General features: G+C 39.1%; 1 protein-coding gene across 4 annotated transcripts in view; it reads left to right on the forward strand.

Moving 5' to 3' along the window:
* The first annotated feature begins 6,988 nt into the window (after window positions 1-6,988).
* Window positions 6,989-14,943, forward strand: part of IMPG1 (interphotoreceptor matrix proteoglycan 1) — a 118,344-nt gene continuing 110,389 nt past the window's right edge. Inside the window, exon 1 of one of the 4 annotated variants that reach the window (XM_067467761.1) lies at window positions 6,989-7,667. In XM_067467761.1, coding sequence (XP_067323862.1) covers window positions 7,583-7,667 — 85 coding nt within the window. In that variant the 5' untranslated portion in view covers window positions 6,989-7,582. The remainder of the gene's footprint in view (window positions 7,668-14,943) is intronic. The other 3 variants (XM_060752940.2, XM_067467760.1, XM_060752943.2) reach the window with 3 other exon arrangements.

Genomic DNA, 14,943 nt, shown 5'->3' on the forward strand with positions numbered 1-14,943 from the left:
ACTCTGCTAATCTCTAGAAACATATTGTTCAAGCTTCACCAATTCGATATGAGTCAGGATATGTGATAAGGCGCAATAATTAATATGAACCTCTGTTAATCAGCAAAAATGTGCTTATATGTTTGGTGCTTTTTGCAATTATGTGAATGCTGGTTTTCATCCCTATGCTTTACAGCAGCTGAAACAACAGACAAGAAAGATAAAACAGCATTACAATGTTCTTTTCCAGTCATCCAGAAAAGCTGTATTCAGACATTCCTGTGGTAGATATAATGAAAGAACACCTGTTATATGCCAGTTATGCCCTTTACTCCATGGTTCTTCTCAATGTGTGCTGAAGATGAGTTTCTTCAGTGGGGAAACATATTCTGAAAAAAGATTTGGGGTTTTTTTTGTTTGTGGGGGGTGTTATTGTGGCATTCAGAAATTCTCAATTAACCTGGGCATGGTGTTTGGGAGATTTTAAGCATTGTAATCCAAGAAAGTTACTTTATTAAGCCCTTTTTTCTTCTTTACGTTATAATATAGTGGGTCATCCGTATCCTTGTAGCTTTTACTCCAGAACTTTACATGGATAGCAAAAACACAGGTGCTAGTCCCTAGAAACAAGACCTGGCCACCAGGCACACATTCTGCAGACCCCCCTGTCTCTGAGAAGCATGCTATGTGTCTACTTTTATTTTGAGGCTTCTGCTGGTTTACTTGCAAGGCAGAACTAGGTAGCTGGCATGCTCCCCAGTGCTGGTGAGAGTTGAAGAAGGCATATCTGACAGCTGACATTTGCTGTCATCTTCTCTTTGAATATGTGGTTGGTTAAATCCATGGATTCCGAGACCACAGATATGGCAGACTCCCTACATTTATTGTTATTTAAATGTAAAACTGGATGGAATGATAAAAAATGCCCTCCCCCCTCATATAGATCACCCTCAACACCAGAGGATGCCCAGAAAGCAGATTCATAAAAGCTCTCCTGTCTGCTGTGTTCACTGTAACCACAGCAAGAACATTAACATTGACTAGCATTTACCCTACTAAAAGAAAGTTAATTTTCATTTAGTCCTGCTTCTTTGTATTGTAGCATATTTTCCCAACCTTCCAATCTGAAATAGATTTCATACAGACCTATACTCTGCTGATTAATAAATAATACCAATAGATAACCAAATCGTTATAATTAAATTATTTAACTCATCTTCATCTCTGAGTCAGATATGACGTAATGAGGGAAATGGCCCTTATATTAACACCTCTCCCTCTAATTCAGAACTTCTCCTGTCAACTTAGGGATGAGTAGAAATGCAGTGAAAAAACATAATTCTCAGATTTCGTAATGAGTAAAGGTTTCTACAAATTACAGGCAGTCCCCAAGTTACAAGCAAGATAGGTAAATCTGTTCTTAAATTGAATTTGAATTTGTATATAATTTGGAACAGGTACATTTTTAAAGTGTAACTCCAGCTGTGTGTGTGTGCGTGCTTTGGATAGCATAGGGAAGGGTTAAAACCTGATGAGAGAAACATGTGTGATGGCATGACAGAACTTGAAACGGGACAAGTGGGGATCTAATGGTATGATTCCCTTTGCTAGACGGATGGTCCCCAACATTTCTCAAGGTCCATGTGATGAGGTCCTAAGACTCAAGATGCAACTGGATTCAAGCTGAAAGCCCATTCAGCTGTTGATCTGCTCAGAGGTGAACATCCAAATCTGCATAAAACATATAGGAACACAGAAGCACAAACTGGAAAAACCTAGATGTATTAAAGCAAGAATGGAATGTATAAATATCATTATGCAGTGAACTGAGTGAACTGAAAAAGAATGACATTAATAGTGAGAAGAGGTATAGCAGTCAAAGAATATAATTCAAAGTCTAACAGAATAATATAAATAAGATTTCATGGGGAAACTATCAATATAATCATGATCCATGTTGATGTTTTAACTAAAGAGGCAGAAGAAAAAAATGAAAGATTCTGCACCTGGGTCATAGGAAATTGGAAAATAAAATGAGGAAACAGAGCAGAATCAAAAACTGCAGGAAAAATTGGCCTAGGGCAAGAAATAAAGCAGGAGAGTTCAGTCGAGTTTCTCAAACAATCAAAGAGGTGAATGTTTATACATTGACATAATGGTCAATATAGAAATAAAAAGACTAAATAATCAGGAACACATTCTCTAAAAATAAGACAAGCAGCAAAGACTATGGAAAAGACCAAAGAATTTATTGCTGAGATTGGAAACATTCAGCTATGAAGGAGCTTAAACAAGATCCTGATGTATATAAATATATCATTGAATGCTGTTAGAACTGTCCATGCCATTTTTCCCCAAGTTTTATGAATGACTGTGGAAACTGGGAGTGCATATAGACAGCAGCTATAGTGCGTGACCATCCTGGGTTTTCCCGTGTGGCATCCAAACGATGCCCCCACGTAAATGCAACTGCATTCGGCACAAAGTAGAAAAACCCTGCTTTGTGCCAAGGTAATTTGTCAACAGGAAATATGTGGGTCTTCTTGAAAGATCTGTGTCTTTCTCACTGTGGATGGAGTCTGTACTGCCCACTCAGAAGTCCTGGGAATTCTGAGGGGGCTCTCCGCACAGTCCTCTCATGCTTTCCAGGTTTCATTAGTTTGGAATATCCAAAAGGGCTCTAATGCCCTCCTCAAATCCTCCAGAAAAGTGTTTAAAAATGAAATAACTTACCCTGTCACCATTAAAATGCTGCTAGAGCTCTCCTGGCTTATGGGAATGACACACCAGGAAAAGAGGGAGGGGGGGGGGCAGAAGCAGTTTTCCTTCCCCTCCCCCCTTCTGGCACATCATTCCAATGTGCCAGGAGAGTTCTGGCAGCATTTTAATGGCATCCGGGTAAATTATTTTTATTTTTAAACACTTTTAGGGGGGTTTGAGAGGGATGGGGGCTGTCTCTGTCCTCCTGGAAGGTTCCAGGAGGGCATCTGGACCCCCCCCCCCCCCCCCAGAAAAGCATGCATTTTCTGGGGGGTGGGGGTTGGACTAGAACCCAGGAACAATCATGTTTTTAAAAGGGCTGTGTGGAACCAACCTGGATATAACATTTCCAGGAATTATAGCACTATGATTCCACTTTAAGTGCCATAGTTCCATTCTGGGGTGTGTAGTCTGTCTGGTTAGTCAATAGAGTACTGCATCTGAAAATTTGAAGTGCCCTACTATAAACTACAAATCAAGGATTCCATAGGATGTTACCATGGCAATTAAAAGTGGGATCATGTTGATATAATTGTGCAGAGTGAAAGTGCCCCAGGTGACTTTGTACCTGAAAAAAACCACTCTGTGTAGGGATGTTACAGCCATATCTTATATGAGGGATGTTACTCTGTTCGCCACAGGCACAAGTGAAATATTCCAACATTTTGGCCATGTGCCTCTCTCAGATGAATGGGAGCTTCAGCTCAAAGTATGGCCCCTTTCTGCTTCTCTTGTAAATTTGTAAAGCATTATTGAAATGCAGCCAATTCTCTTTTTTAATGCCTCTTTAAGAAAATATAATTGGTTTTGACAGCAAACCAGCTAGAAAAAGCACTTCTAGATTAATTAACAGTGACCCATAATTAAACACAGCAGTACTTAGAGAAGCAACAGTCCCTTGATAGCACTGCTTTAGTTATAATGAGTATTTATCATCATTGTTTGCTTCCACAGTGGCAGTTATCATCTTTGGTTGCCACATTTTCTAATTAAGTGGGTCTATGGATAAGGTACTGCAATATATTCATGATTTACAGATAGCTGTCAAGACAGAGATCGCATCAGAAAAAAACATGTGTAGTCATAGTTCTACGCATGTTTACCAAGAGGTAAGTCCCACTGAGTTCTCTGGGGTTAATTTCTATGTATATCTCCCATCCAAATCATTCATTAGCAGAGTATTTTCGCAGTTTTTCCCAGGGGTTAAGTGCCTTGATATTGCACTTCGAACCTTAAAAGCAAAATTTCTCTGATATATACAAGTGAAAAGATGTCAGTGTGATATCATATCAGATATATACAACTTGTATAGAGAGTTTTTTCTGTTGTAAACGTGTAGTGAGTACATGTGTTCTGTAGTGAATGTCTGTTTTATAATAACCAAGTGTATAAGTTAATGCATCAAACATTATATTATTGGGACCAAATACCCCAGGAGAATTTTATCAAATGTTTTAGTGTTATTTTACTTTATTTCCCATTAACCATGATAATGCCTTTTGATTTGTTCATTATGTTTTTATAATGGCTGCCTTGGCTACACAGCAAGTACAAGCCCTTCAAAGAACATTCGGTCCTCCTAGGGGAAGGTACACATTGTTCTTAAGTGGGCAACACTCCTTTGAGTGCTCGTACAAAGTACAAAAGAACAGCATTTCCCAAAAGAATAAGCAGCTTCTTATGTTGGAATTCAAATGCCTTGGTCATGGCTGGATTCCATTCAGCTCCTATGTGGGAGTATATCTGCACTGGCCACATAGGACCTCTTCATACATCCCTTTCAGGCCATGCCATTGCACTGGCCATCACCTGCGAAAGAAAAGGTGCAGAGCAGCTTGTGACACCCCATGTGCCCTCCCTCCTCCCCTCATCACATGGAAGGGATGGGAGAGGGTGCTTTGGCACCTCCCCCCCCCCCCATCAGATGGCAGAAAGAGTGGCAATGGGCAGCAATGTGTGTTGCCTCACCGATGGAGCTACCCACACTTTCCCAATTTTCCCTTGTGATGGCAGAAAGAGTGGCAATGGGCAGCAATGTGTGTTGCCTCACCGCCCTTTCTGCCATCACAAGGGAAAATTGAAGGGAAAGTGTGGGTAGCTCCATCGGTGTTACCCAATCTAGACATTCCTCCACTTTGACAGGAATGTGGGTGGGGCCTGCTGTGCATTGTGTGATGGCACATGGCAGGCCCCATCCTTGCCATGATTAAAAGAGGCAAAATGGGGCAAAAATGCTTCATGCGATGAGGTCCTTAATGTGAAAGCACCCTGGATCAGCTCTTTGATGGCCAAATACCACACAAAGCTGATCCAGAATAACATAAGGCAAGGTCATTTTAACCAGTCTTGACTCACATTAACCAAAGTCATGCGATACTCTGAATTCTGGTCCAGAATTTGGAGCAACTCTCAACTTAGGGACCTGTAAACAAATGGGCCAGTTTTGAGATAGAATGGGTTGCAAACATTTACACTGCTCTCCTGTGTTTCCTGGGTTTGGTAAACACTTACCATCCAGTCTCATCACCGGCAGTGGCATTGGCCTGTGGGATGGAACAATTGGGCAAGGGAGGGGAAGAGGAGGGTGATTTCCCTTCTCTGCCCTCCTCCCTCCCTGTTACCCCTCTCTTGTCACACCAGAAGGACCCGTGTCATGCCCAGAGGCCACTGTGATGTGGAGAACAGAAGGGGAGGGAAGGGTTGCTGGAGCATAATTGTGGAAGCCATGGCATGTGCTGGATTGGCCCCAGAATGGTTTTCACAATTATGCCCCAGCAACCCTTCCCTTCCCTCCTGTTCACCATGTCACATTGGCCTCTGGACACAACACTGGTGAAGGTCTGCCCTGAGAGAGAAAAGGTACATGGCGGTGGCTATGTTCTCTTTACTCAGGTGCATCTACACTGTAGAATGAATGCAGTTTGACACCCTCTTAACTTCCATGTTTCGGTGCTATGGAATCCTTGGAGGTCTATCTTGCTTTGGCAAAGAAGGCTAAAGACCTCTTAAAAATACAACAACCAAGATTTCATAACATTGAGCTATAACAGTTGGGTGTCAAACCGTTCAAATTCTACCACATAGATATACCCGCAGAAGAATACATCTAGAGTTCCTTTGCTCAGTATTGCTGATTTGCTCTTTCTATCCAAAAAGTTATGAGAAATGCTTGCTTGGAAAACAAAAATCAATGCCACTAAAGACTATTTTAAAACAACAATAAAGACAAACCAATAACGAGAAAGGAAAGATAGGTCAAATGTTGGTCTCAGCCACAGCAGCTTTGCAACTGTAGTTCCAAGCAGATAGTTGGGGGTGATTTTTCTATTCTTTTCCCATTATTTAAATCCCAGGTAAAAAATAGAACCCTGACCGGGTTCAAATGAAGGTTGTTCTTAGAGCAACTTCTTCCTGCAGAGCTAGAGAAGGTTTTGCTGGCAGTGAATAAACCTCACAGTGTGAAGCCTGCTCATGACAAAGAAGGTATGCGAGAAACAGAAAACTCCAGTTCCATCGTTATCCCTGATTATCTGATTATCTGGAAGATGTGCAACCTTCTTTTAATCAAACAAAAATAAGAGAACCAGTAGGCTTCAAGCATACACATACACTGCAGGAATCCTAATTATAATTATTCACTGAGATATTCAAAGACATAGTTCTGTTTGTTTGCCTCAGTATACAAAGGGATCATGTGGTAGACTAAGGATTTTATCTCACTGCACTCTTATAGTGCTATAAGAGTGCAGTGAGATAAAATCCTTAGCACTATTATTCTACTTTAACTGCCATGGTAACAGCCTATGGAATTCTGGGATTTGTAGTTCAGGGAGGGGAAATTAAAATTCTCAGCCAGAAAACTCTTGTGTCTCACTAAACTACAAACCCCAACAGAAAGCTGCCATAGCAGTTAAAATGAAATAATAGCTCTAACAATGCAGTGCAACAGAGCTACAAGTCAATGAAAGTTTATGCTATCAATTTCTTTTTCAGTTATTCTCAAAGTGCTACAAGATAGTTAGGTTTACTTATAGAAGGGAATACTTAATTTGAGTAGTTTTCTAGATTCTACAATGCTTCAGATGTGAATGCAAGATGCATTCCTTTTACTATCACTCTCCCCTCTGGGCCCCACTCCATGCTTCCTTATCCCCCACCTTTCCCTTCCCATGTCTCTAATCTAATTTGGATTTGGGTGTTCCAAGTTGTGATCACTCCAGCACTTTCCTGCTGAGTAATGACATTGCTTGTTTGGACATTGTGAGAGGCAGCCTTTTCAGAGTTTTCAAACCGCAACGCTATGAATGCACCTCACCAAAGTAAGCGCACTCGGCGGCTGCCCTTTCTCAATGCTTCTCAGGATTGCATTGGTCACATCGCTGGAATATCCAAATGGCAAATGTTGAGAAGTAATTGCCACTAGAAGAAGACTTCTATTGTTACTGTGGTGCTCCTGAAAGTCTTCTGGGGCTGACAGATGCCACTCCAGAAGGTTAATAAGATGAAGGCAGCTCTCCCAGCTGGACCATAAGAGGGATTATGTCTGAGCAGTAGATAAACGGCTTATTCCAGAAACAGACACTGCTTTTTTTGTTGTTGTTTAAACTTCGTCACTCTTCTCTGAATTCTCACTCCAGTCCGACTTTCGTTCTCTTTGGGCAAGAGGTGGCGTGAGCTTGGGGTTTACTCAACTTCTGGATTCCCCGTCGGTGGTCACTTATCGAATGAGAGGACATTCCAAACACTTCAGTTTTAGGACAGCTGGAATTGTGTGTGGTTTTGCGTCCTTAAAAGCAACCCACTTATTAGGCCAAATCAGCATAACCATCCTTGAAAATTGTGAATGGTTAAAAAAAGCAGCATGCACATGAAAACTGGATTCATATTTCTTGTAATTTGCCTTGCGCTCCAAGTCCAAGGAAGCACAGGTAAGTGTGCCTTAAAATATAGTGTTGATTTACATTGCTGCTTCTGGGGTGGGAAGGGGCATTTAAGTAGGAAAGTTAAGGAAGAAGAAAATTATGTTTTTCACTGCTTAGAGCTGCATGACTTAAAAAGAAATCTTCAGTTCCAGACCTGAACATTTTTACTTTGAAGTCAGAGTAATCACTACAACAGAACTTAATAGATATTCCTATTAACTACTCTATTTACATTTTATGCTATTCTTCATTAAATTTTCCCAGTGGGATGATGAATACACATAGGATGACTACTTCATAGTTGGAACAGTAGACAGAATAGTTGTATAACTTGGTTGAAGGGCCTCTGAGGAATGTGCACCACACTCGATAAGACACTTCCAGACACCCCAAAAATAACTCATCTGAGACCAAATGTAGGTACACATCGCTTCTCAAAAAACTCAACTAGGGATGGCAATTGCTACATCCCATTCTGTTGTCCTGTGCCTCCAAGCCTGTTTTTACCTATGGTGACCCTAAGGCAAGCTTATCACATTATGTGGCTGAGAGTGTGTGACTCCCTCAAGGTCACCCAGGGAGTTCCCATGGTCAAATGGGGAATCAAACCCTGGTCTCCAGAGTTGTAGTCCAATGCTCAAAATAAACATTTAGTTCTAGTGAAAATTAATTGTGTCTATATTTAGCTGGATTGAGATCTTGAGTAGCACTACACCATGTTTTTCTATTTCATGAATTCTGTACTTTAACATTTGAAAGGTGGATTTAAAAGTAAAGGGTAAACACACATATAACCACATTTGTAAATTGCAATAGTCATCATTCTGCAGAGCGCAGGAAGGATAAAAGTACTGGTTTGTGTCTGGACTCAGTAATGCTTAAATCAGTGGACCTCATAAGTCATAACTATTTTAAATCTCATTGATTTTACAAAGTCTGTTTTAAGATGGCCAAGCTTACATTCAATCCATTGTGATAGTATTTGCTGAAAAGGGCATTTCCCTTCTAATTCTCTGAAAAAGCTCACACAATTTGTTGCCATTTCTGTAATATGTAAGTGGGCATTGTTTCTCTTTTTCATTCTTGGCAGAAAATAGCCATACTTATGGCAGGGTGCTCTTTACTTTGCTACCGAGCTGATTTTCATTTACCCTTTTTCCTGAAAAATCACCCCAAATTTATATAACTGGATTTTTTAAAAAGGGATTAAATGAACCTTGTTAGTTCTGAAATATCCAGCAGGTTCCAACCAAAACACAAGTAGGCAAAAATGCATGGATTATAACTTGTTATTCTTGGCATCAATATTCAATATATTTTACTTATACAGATTGGATTCCAAAGCCAAATACGCTCTTATTACCATTTCAGAATGAGCAGTGCTATATGAGCAATTGGCCTATATTGGTAATAATGCTTTCAGATTGTGTTTTCAAATAGAATTGTATATGCATATTTTTAATGATGCCAATTAGTGTAACAAACAATGATTTAATTAACTGTGGAGGACACTTGTTGAGAGGAAAGTATAATTTAGCTAAGTAGTAATGACACTTATAGCTGACGTTTTAGACCACTGTTTATTATTCTGTCTTTTTTACAATCCATTTAATGTAATCCTTTAATACTATTTTAAAAATTGGGGCATATGGGTAGCAAGAAAAAGTGAATGCTTATTTGTAGAGTTGTGGATAGAAAACAAATGCTTTTGTAATTATATTGATATTTTATAGTAATTAAGTTGCACTTACTTGACAATCTGGGAATTAACCATGATATAAATTATTTATTTATTTATTTATTTTGTGTCATTGCATAAATAAATAAGTCTAAAACTGATAAAATAAAGGGAGCACAAGCTGCTAAATAATTTTAGATCAAAAACTGGCAACAGCAACCACATTGTCTGTAGCTTTAAACAATTCTTCCTCTGTGCATGACACAGGACATTTCGGGCAGGCATACAGATGCTGGGTTGTTTGTTCAGTTCCACAATCACACAAGGTGGAGGATTCTTCTAGGTAGTGCCATTTTGCCAGGTTGTCTTTTGATCTGCCAATGCCGCTTCTGAGACTGTTCATGGACTTCCAAGTTGCCCATTCTTGGTTTGCTTCTGGAAGAAGACCCTCATGGGGAGCCATCAAGTTGGAATTGCCTGATTTTTCTGTCCACAGGGATATTCTTGTTGTTGCTGAAGGAATATTAAGAGGGGTGCTGGTTCTCATGAAACTTTTCCTAGATTTAAGTCTACTGGGAGGAGGTTGATAGCCATACAGTTGGTGACTTTCACAGTGTTCAATTGGCAATTGGAAGCAACTTTCAGTCGCACATCATAAGGGCAATGCCAGCTAGCTTATAAAGTCTATTGGCAGGTGTAAGTTTAAGATATCCTGTGATTATTCTACATGTTTTATTCAGTGCTATATTCATCCGCTTTGCATAGGAATATTTATGCCAGACGGGGCATACATACTCAGCAGTTGTGTAAGGCAAGGCCAGGGTTGAGGTTCTTATTAATTTTGAGTCTGCATCCCATGTGCTATAAGGATGTTATTGTGTGCATGTTACTCTGTGCTTGGTGTTTGCAAAGTGTTTCCTAAATGTTAGTGTTCAGTATAAGGTAACATTGAGATATTTAGGCTGGGAACAATGTTCAAGCTCTTGGCCTTCCCAGGTAACTTTCAATTTCCTGTTGCCCTCACAATTACGTAGGTGGAAAGCACACACTTGACAGAGTTAGGCTTCAGGTGATTAAAAATTATATAACAGCCATGATTAAGAAAAAAAGGAAAGTTACTACAGGCAGTCCCCAAGTTATGGACAAGATAGGTTCTGTAGGTTTGTTGTTAGGTTGAATTGGTATGTAAGTCGGAACAGGTTCATTTTTAAGTGTAACTCCAGCCATATATGCTTTTAATAAAATAGGAATGGGTTAACAACCCTGTGGTGTGTGCTTTTCCATCTGTGCCCCTGTTCAAAAAAATTCACCTCACTTTCTGTCCCTGTGAGAATTAGATTTTGAAATTTGGCTTGTTGGTGAGAAAGCTTCAGCAGAGACCCCCTTTATCCGTGATAACTCTCAGGAGAGAATTTTCTGTCCAAGGGGAACATTTCTCTCACTTCGTGTTGTCTCACCCCCGTGCATAACCATGAGTCATTTGTAAGATAGATGTTTGTAACTCAGAGACTGCCTGTACACTAAAATATATGCTGGTCATTATTAACTCTTCATGTTGTTGGTGAAAATAGTAACCAAACAAAACCAGGCATAATTAGGTTGCTTTTTTAGAAGAAAGACTCATGCTGCAAGTCAAATCCTATATGCCTTCATGTATGTTCTTTCATAGTTGTCAGTCAATTGCTTGGAACCCATAATTTTCATAGGTTTTTCTTAGGCAAGGAATCCTCAGATATGGTTTTTCCAATTCTTTCCTCTGAAATGTACCCCACAGCACCTCACATTCCTTGGTGGTCTTCCATACAAGTACTTACCAGGTCTGATCTTGCTTAGCTTTCAAGATCAGATGGGATCAGGTGCCTTTAGGATATTTAGGCTTGTATACTCAAGAGGAAATCCTACTGAGTTCATCAGTTGTCCTCCCATGAAGATTGGTATAGGATTCGTGTTCAACTTCTCAAACTTCTTGACAGAAATTATGATTATCTCCCCCCAAAAAAGAAAAAAAAAATCTTTAAGTAAGCAATTAGTGAATCACATGTTTTATAAAAAGCAAGGAAAATATACCTAGATCAGGAAGGTAATGAGAAAAGATTAAATAATTAAATATTTTCCCCTTATTATTTTAAAAGTTCACACATAAGTTTAATTTATTAACATTGAAATGTATATGGCTTATGATAGATTTTTTTAAGTAGCACTAGCATTTGTCCATTTGTGTTATAGCTCAGAGCATTTTTAAATAGCAGCTGAAAAAATCCCATCCCTAGTTTTCTTATTTTTTTAAGTATGACTTGAAAATGTATGTATATATTTTGATTCTCCTACTTCCTTGATACCTAAGCAACTGTCGATTTCTGCAGTATAATGTTACTATTATAATGCTGTCTGGCCTATACTGGTCAGAGATGAAGGTTGCAACAGCTTTTAGAGGCAAGCAGAAATATACAGCCACAACTGAATAAACAGTGAAATGGATTGCCTACATGTCAGTGATCCCGACACAAGTCATGTGATGTGGAGGATCCACATGACAAACCACATGAGATGTCAGGAGGTTTGTGGGAAAACTTCAATTGAAGTAAGCCAGCATGGAGTCTGATCTATATACACAGCTTGTGAGAAAAGATATTGTGCAAATCCTAGTGTTTGCACTACCTATGCTTTTCACTAACCACCTGCTTTATTGACATGTTCGTTTGTTCATTCATTCATTTGTTCATTCATTCATCTATTATCACATCTTTTTGCAGAAATGCTACCCAAGGCAGCTTACAATATGACTGAAAACCAAATTCAGTTAAAACAATGGAAAACCAGTCAGTCATCTATAGCCATGGATTCCATATCCATAGATTCAACCATACACTGCTTGAATTTTTTAAAACAAAAGAATCCAAAAGCAAACTTCAGTTTTGTCCATTTATATATAAATCATTTTATCTTATATGGGTGTTGGTATCATGGGAGGTCCTGGAACCAAGCCCCAGGGGATACCAAGAGCCCACAGTTTCTAAATTACAATAAAATATAATAAAATGATTTAAATACAGTTCAGCACAACCCAATTCAAATACCTTCTGCAACAGACTATTCATTTGATATTTTATTTGTTTGTTTTGGAAATCAATTGGCTGTGGAAATGCTCCCACCATACCTTTCCGCCTTTCTGAAAAAAATTGGCATGCAAGTGACAGGGACAGATGCACACCTATTGTGTCACTGTACTGCTGAATTGACAGTTTGGAGCATAGTTACAGGAGAAATGGATTTTCAAAGTACTACCTAGGCATTAATTTGCTTCTTTAATTATAAATAGAATTTGAGAATATTAAATGCAATATATCTTGTTATCTTTGCAAAACATATTCTCTCATGCAGGGCTGGGCACTGTGGGCAGTATTCAAGGTTGAGGAATAAATGTCTTCTGCTCTACTCCCAGGAACTACCCGGAGCAGCAACAGCTGCCAAAAATAGAAGGAAGGAGAGAATATTGGGAAAATTGAGACCAGATATGATTGGACATCCTCTTTGTAGGAAATTGGGAAATGAGAGGAGGGGGGAGAGACTCTGGTGAAAGTTATTGTGAAACTGCTATTGCTAGAAAATAAGTTTTTTGGATGAGGGGGGACCAGGAGTCATGGACACGTTTTCTCACAGTTTTACTTCCCACCTTCTCACCCTCCCCCAAGAAAACCCAGGACTCTTGTTTTGTGACAGTCCATTTCTTCTAAGTGTGCATATACATTGTAGAATTAATGCAATTTGACACCACTTTAACTGCCATAGCTCAATGCTAAGGAAACATGGTTGCTATTTAGTGAGGCAATAGCATTCTTTGGCAGGGAAGGCTAACAACTTTGTAAAACTCCTATGAGTCCATTGAGCCATAGAAGTTAAAATCGTGTCAAATTCCATCAATTCTACACTGTAGAATTACCTCGTGTCACCCAAATGATCTGTGACTTGAAGGCAGTTTCAATGATGTTCCAAATACCTATCCATATATATAAAGAAACTAAGCTTACTCTTTATGTTTTGCCATTTACCTCCAAACAATCATCGCATCTCATTCATTCATTTATAAACTTATGCCCTATATTTCTGCTAAAAAGTTACATTCAGGTTTGCTACCTGTAATAACATTCAAAATAGAATAAATGTTCATGAAGTGTATTGTAATAAATTAAAACAAATTAATAACATAAATAAATAAAGTAAGCAAGCAATCATTAAGACCTCTTGAATGCCAAAAAGCCAAGGACCTATCACAGTCAAATGTCCTTCATGAGCAATGCTGAGTATAAGGCAAATTGGTGAAGGAAGGCAAAGAAATACCCCACTCTTAGAATATTTCTGCAAGATTTCACTCACATTAAAAGAGTAGGACTTTATCTTAAACCAATACCATGTCTCCAATACTACCTCTACACTAACTAACAGTGGCTCTCCAGGTTTGCTGGCATGACCCATTCTCATTCCTACATGAAGTTGCCATAGATTGGACTTGTATCTTTCCATCTGGAAGTGCTACTGAGTTGTATGCTCTTTCCTCATCTTTCCTTAGTCCATGCTATGAATTCAGGATTTGAAATTTTCCCCTGAAAGTCTCTTAATATTTTCTATCCTGTTTACATTAGTTGTCAAAATACCGCCTAATTAATCATGCAGTCAAAACCAAGTGGCTGTAACTATTACCAAGAGTGCACAGAAATGAACACATGAGACCATTCACACCCACACTTATTTATAATGGTACAATGTTCAAAACCTGCCCTACTATTGGGCAATAGGAAATGACAATCCGATGCAACACATTTTGGATATCAAGAAAAGGCACAAATGAGTGTTTATTTAATTTACTACCAGAGCTGCGGAAAGGTGTTTCTACAATTTTTGCTCTCTTGTGTTAAAAATAACGTACCTTCCTTCAGGTACCAACTTGGATGAATCTGGGGTGGCATTTTCTGCTTCAGAAAATTGCCTTGTGATGATCCCGACTCTGTGTGTGTGTGTGTGTGTGTGTGTGTGTGTGTGTGAAATAGGCAATGAATGGCAAGCTTCAAGTTGCCATTCATAGGGTTAAGTAGGCAACAGTTCTGTACCAATGGTAATACATTTACTCTACAGGACATGCAAGTGTCTTAGGGAAATGTACTAAATGTAAGTGTTATTGTTATAATATATAATGTCAAAAGCATGTATCCATTAATAGAAATCTCCACTACATGTCATTCTTACAGCTTTTTCATGAGCAATTCTAACATTTCCAGATGTCTCTTTACTTGATGACTTATAAAAAATGGCCAGCCTCCTTTGAAAAATTTTAGGAGATGACATGTCATCTAACGTTTTACCTGACAGCTTTTCCACATGTTGTCTTTTCTAGGGCAGCAGTTCCTGAGTGATGGGTACAAATGTGTGACATGTTCCTTTGCCTGATTTACTTATGCCTTGAGATCATCTCCTTCTAGCACATTGCATACGTTGCTCTTTTTAGAAAGAATGGGAAGGTCATGTAACATTTATTAAGAGAGGCCTAATGTGAATTTTAGTTCAGAGAATGAATCTTCACCGGTTAATTCATCCAGGCAGACAAAAGCT

This window comes from Anolis sagrei, chromosome 1 (assembly GCF_037176765.1).
Source record: "Anolis sagrei isolate rAnoSag1 chromosome 1, rAnoSag1.mat, whole genome shotgun sequence".
Lineage (NCBI taxonomy): Eukaryota > Metazoa > Chordata > Lepidosauria > Squamata > Dactyloidae > Anolis > Anolis sagrei.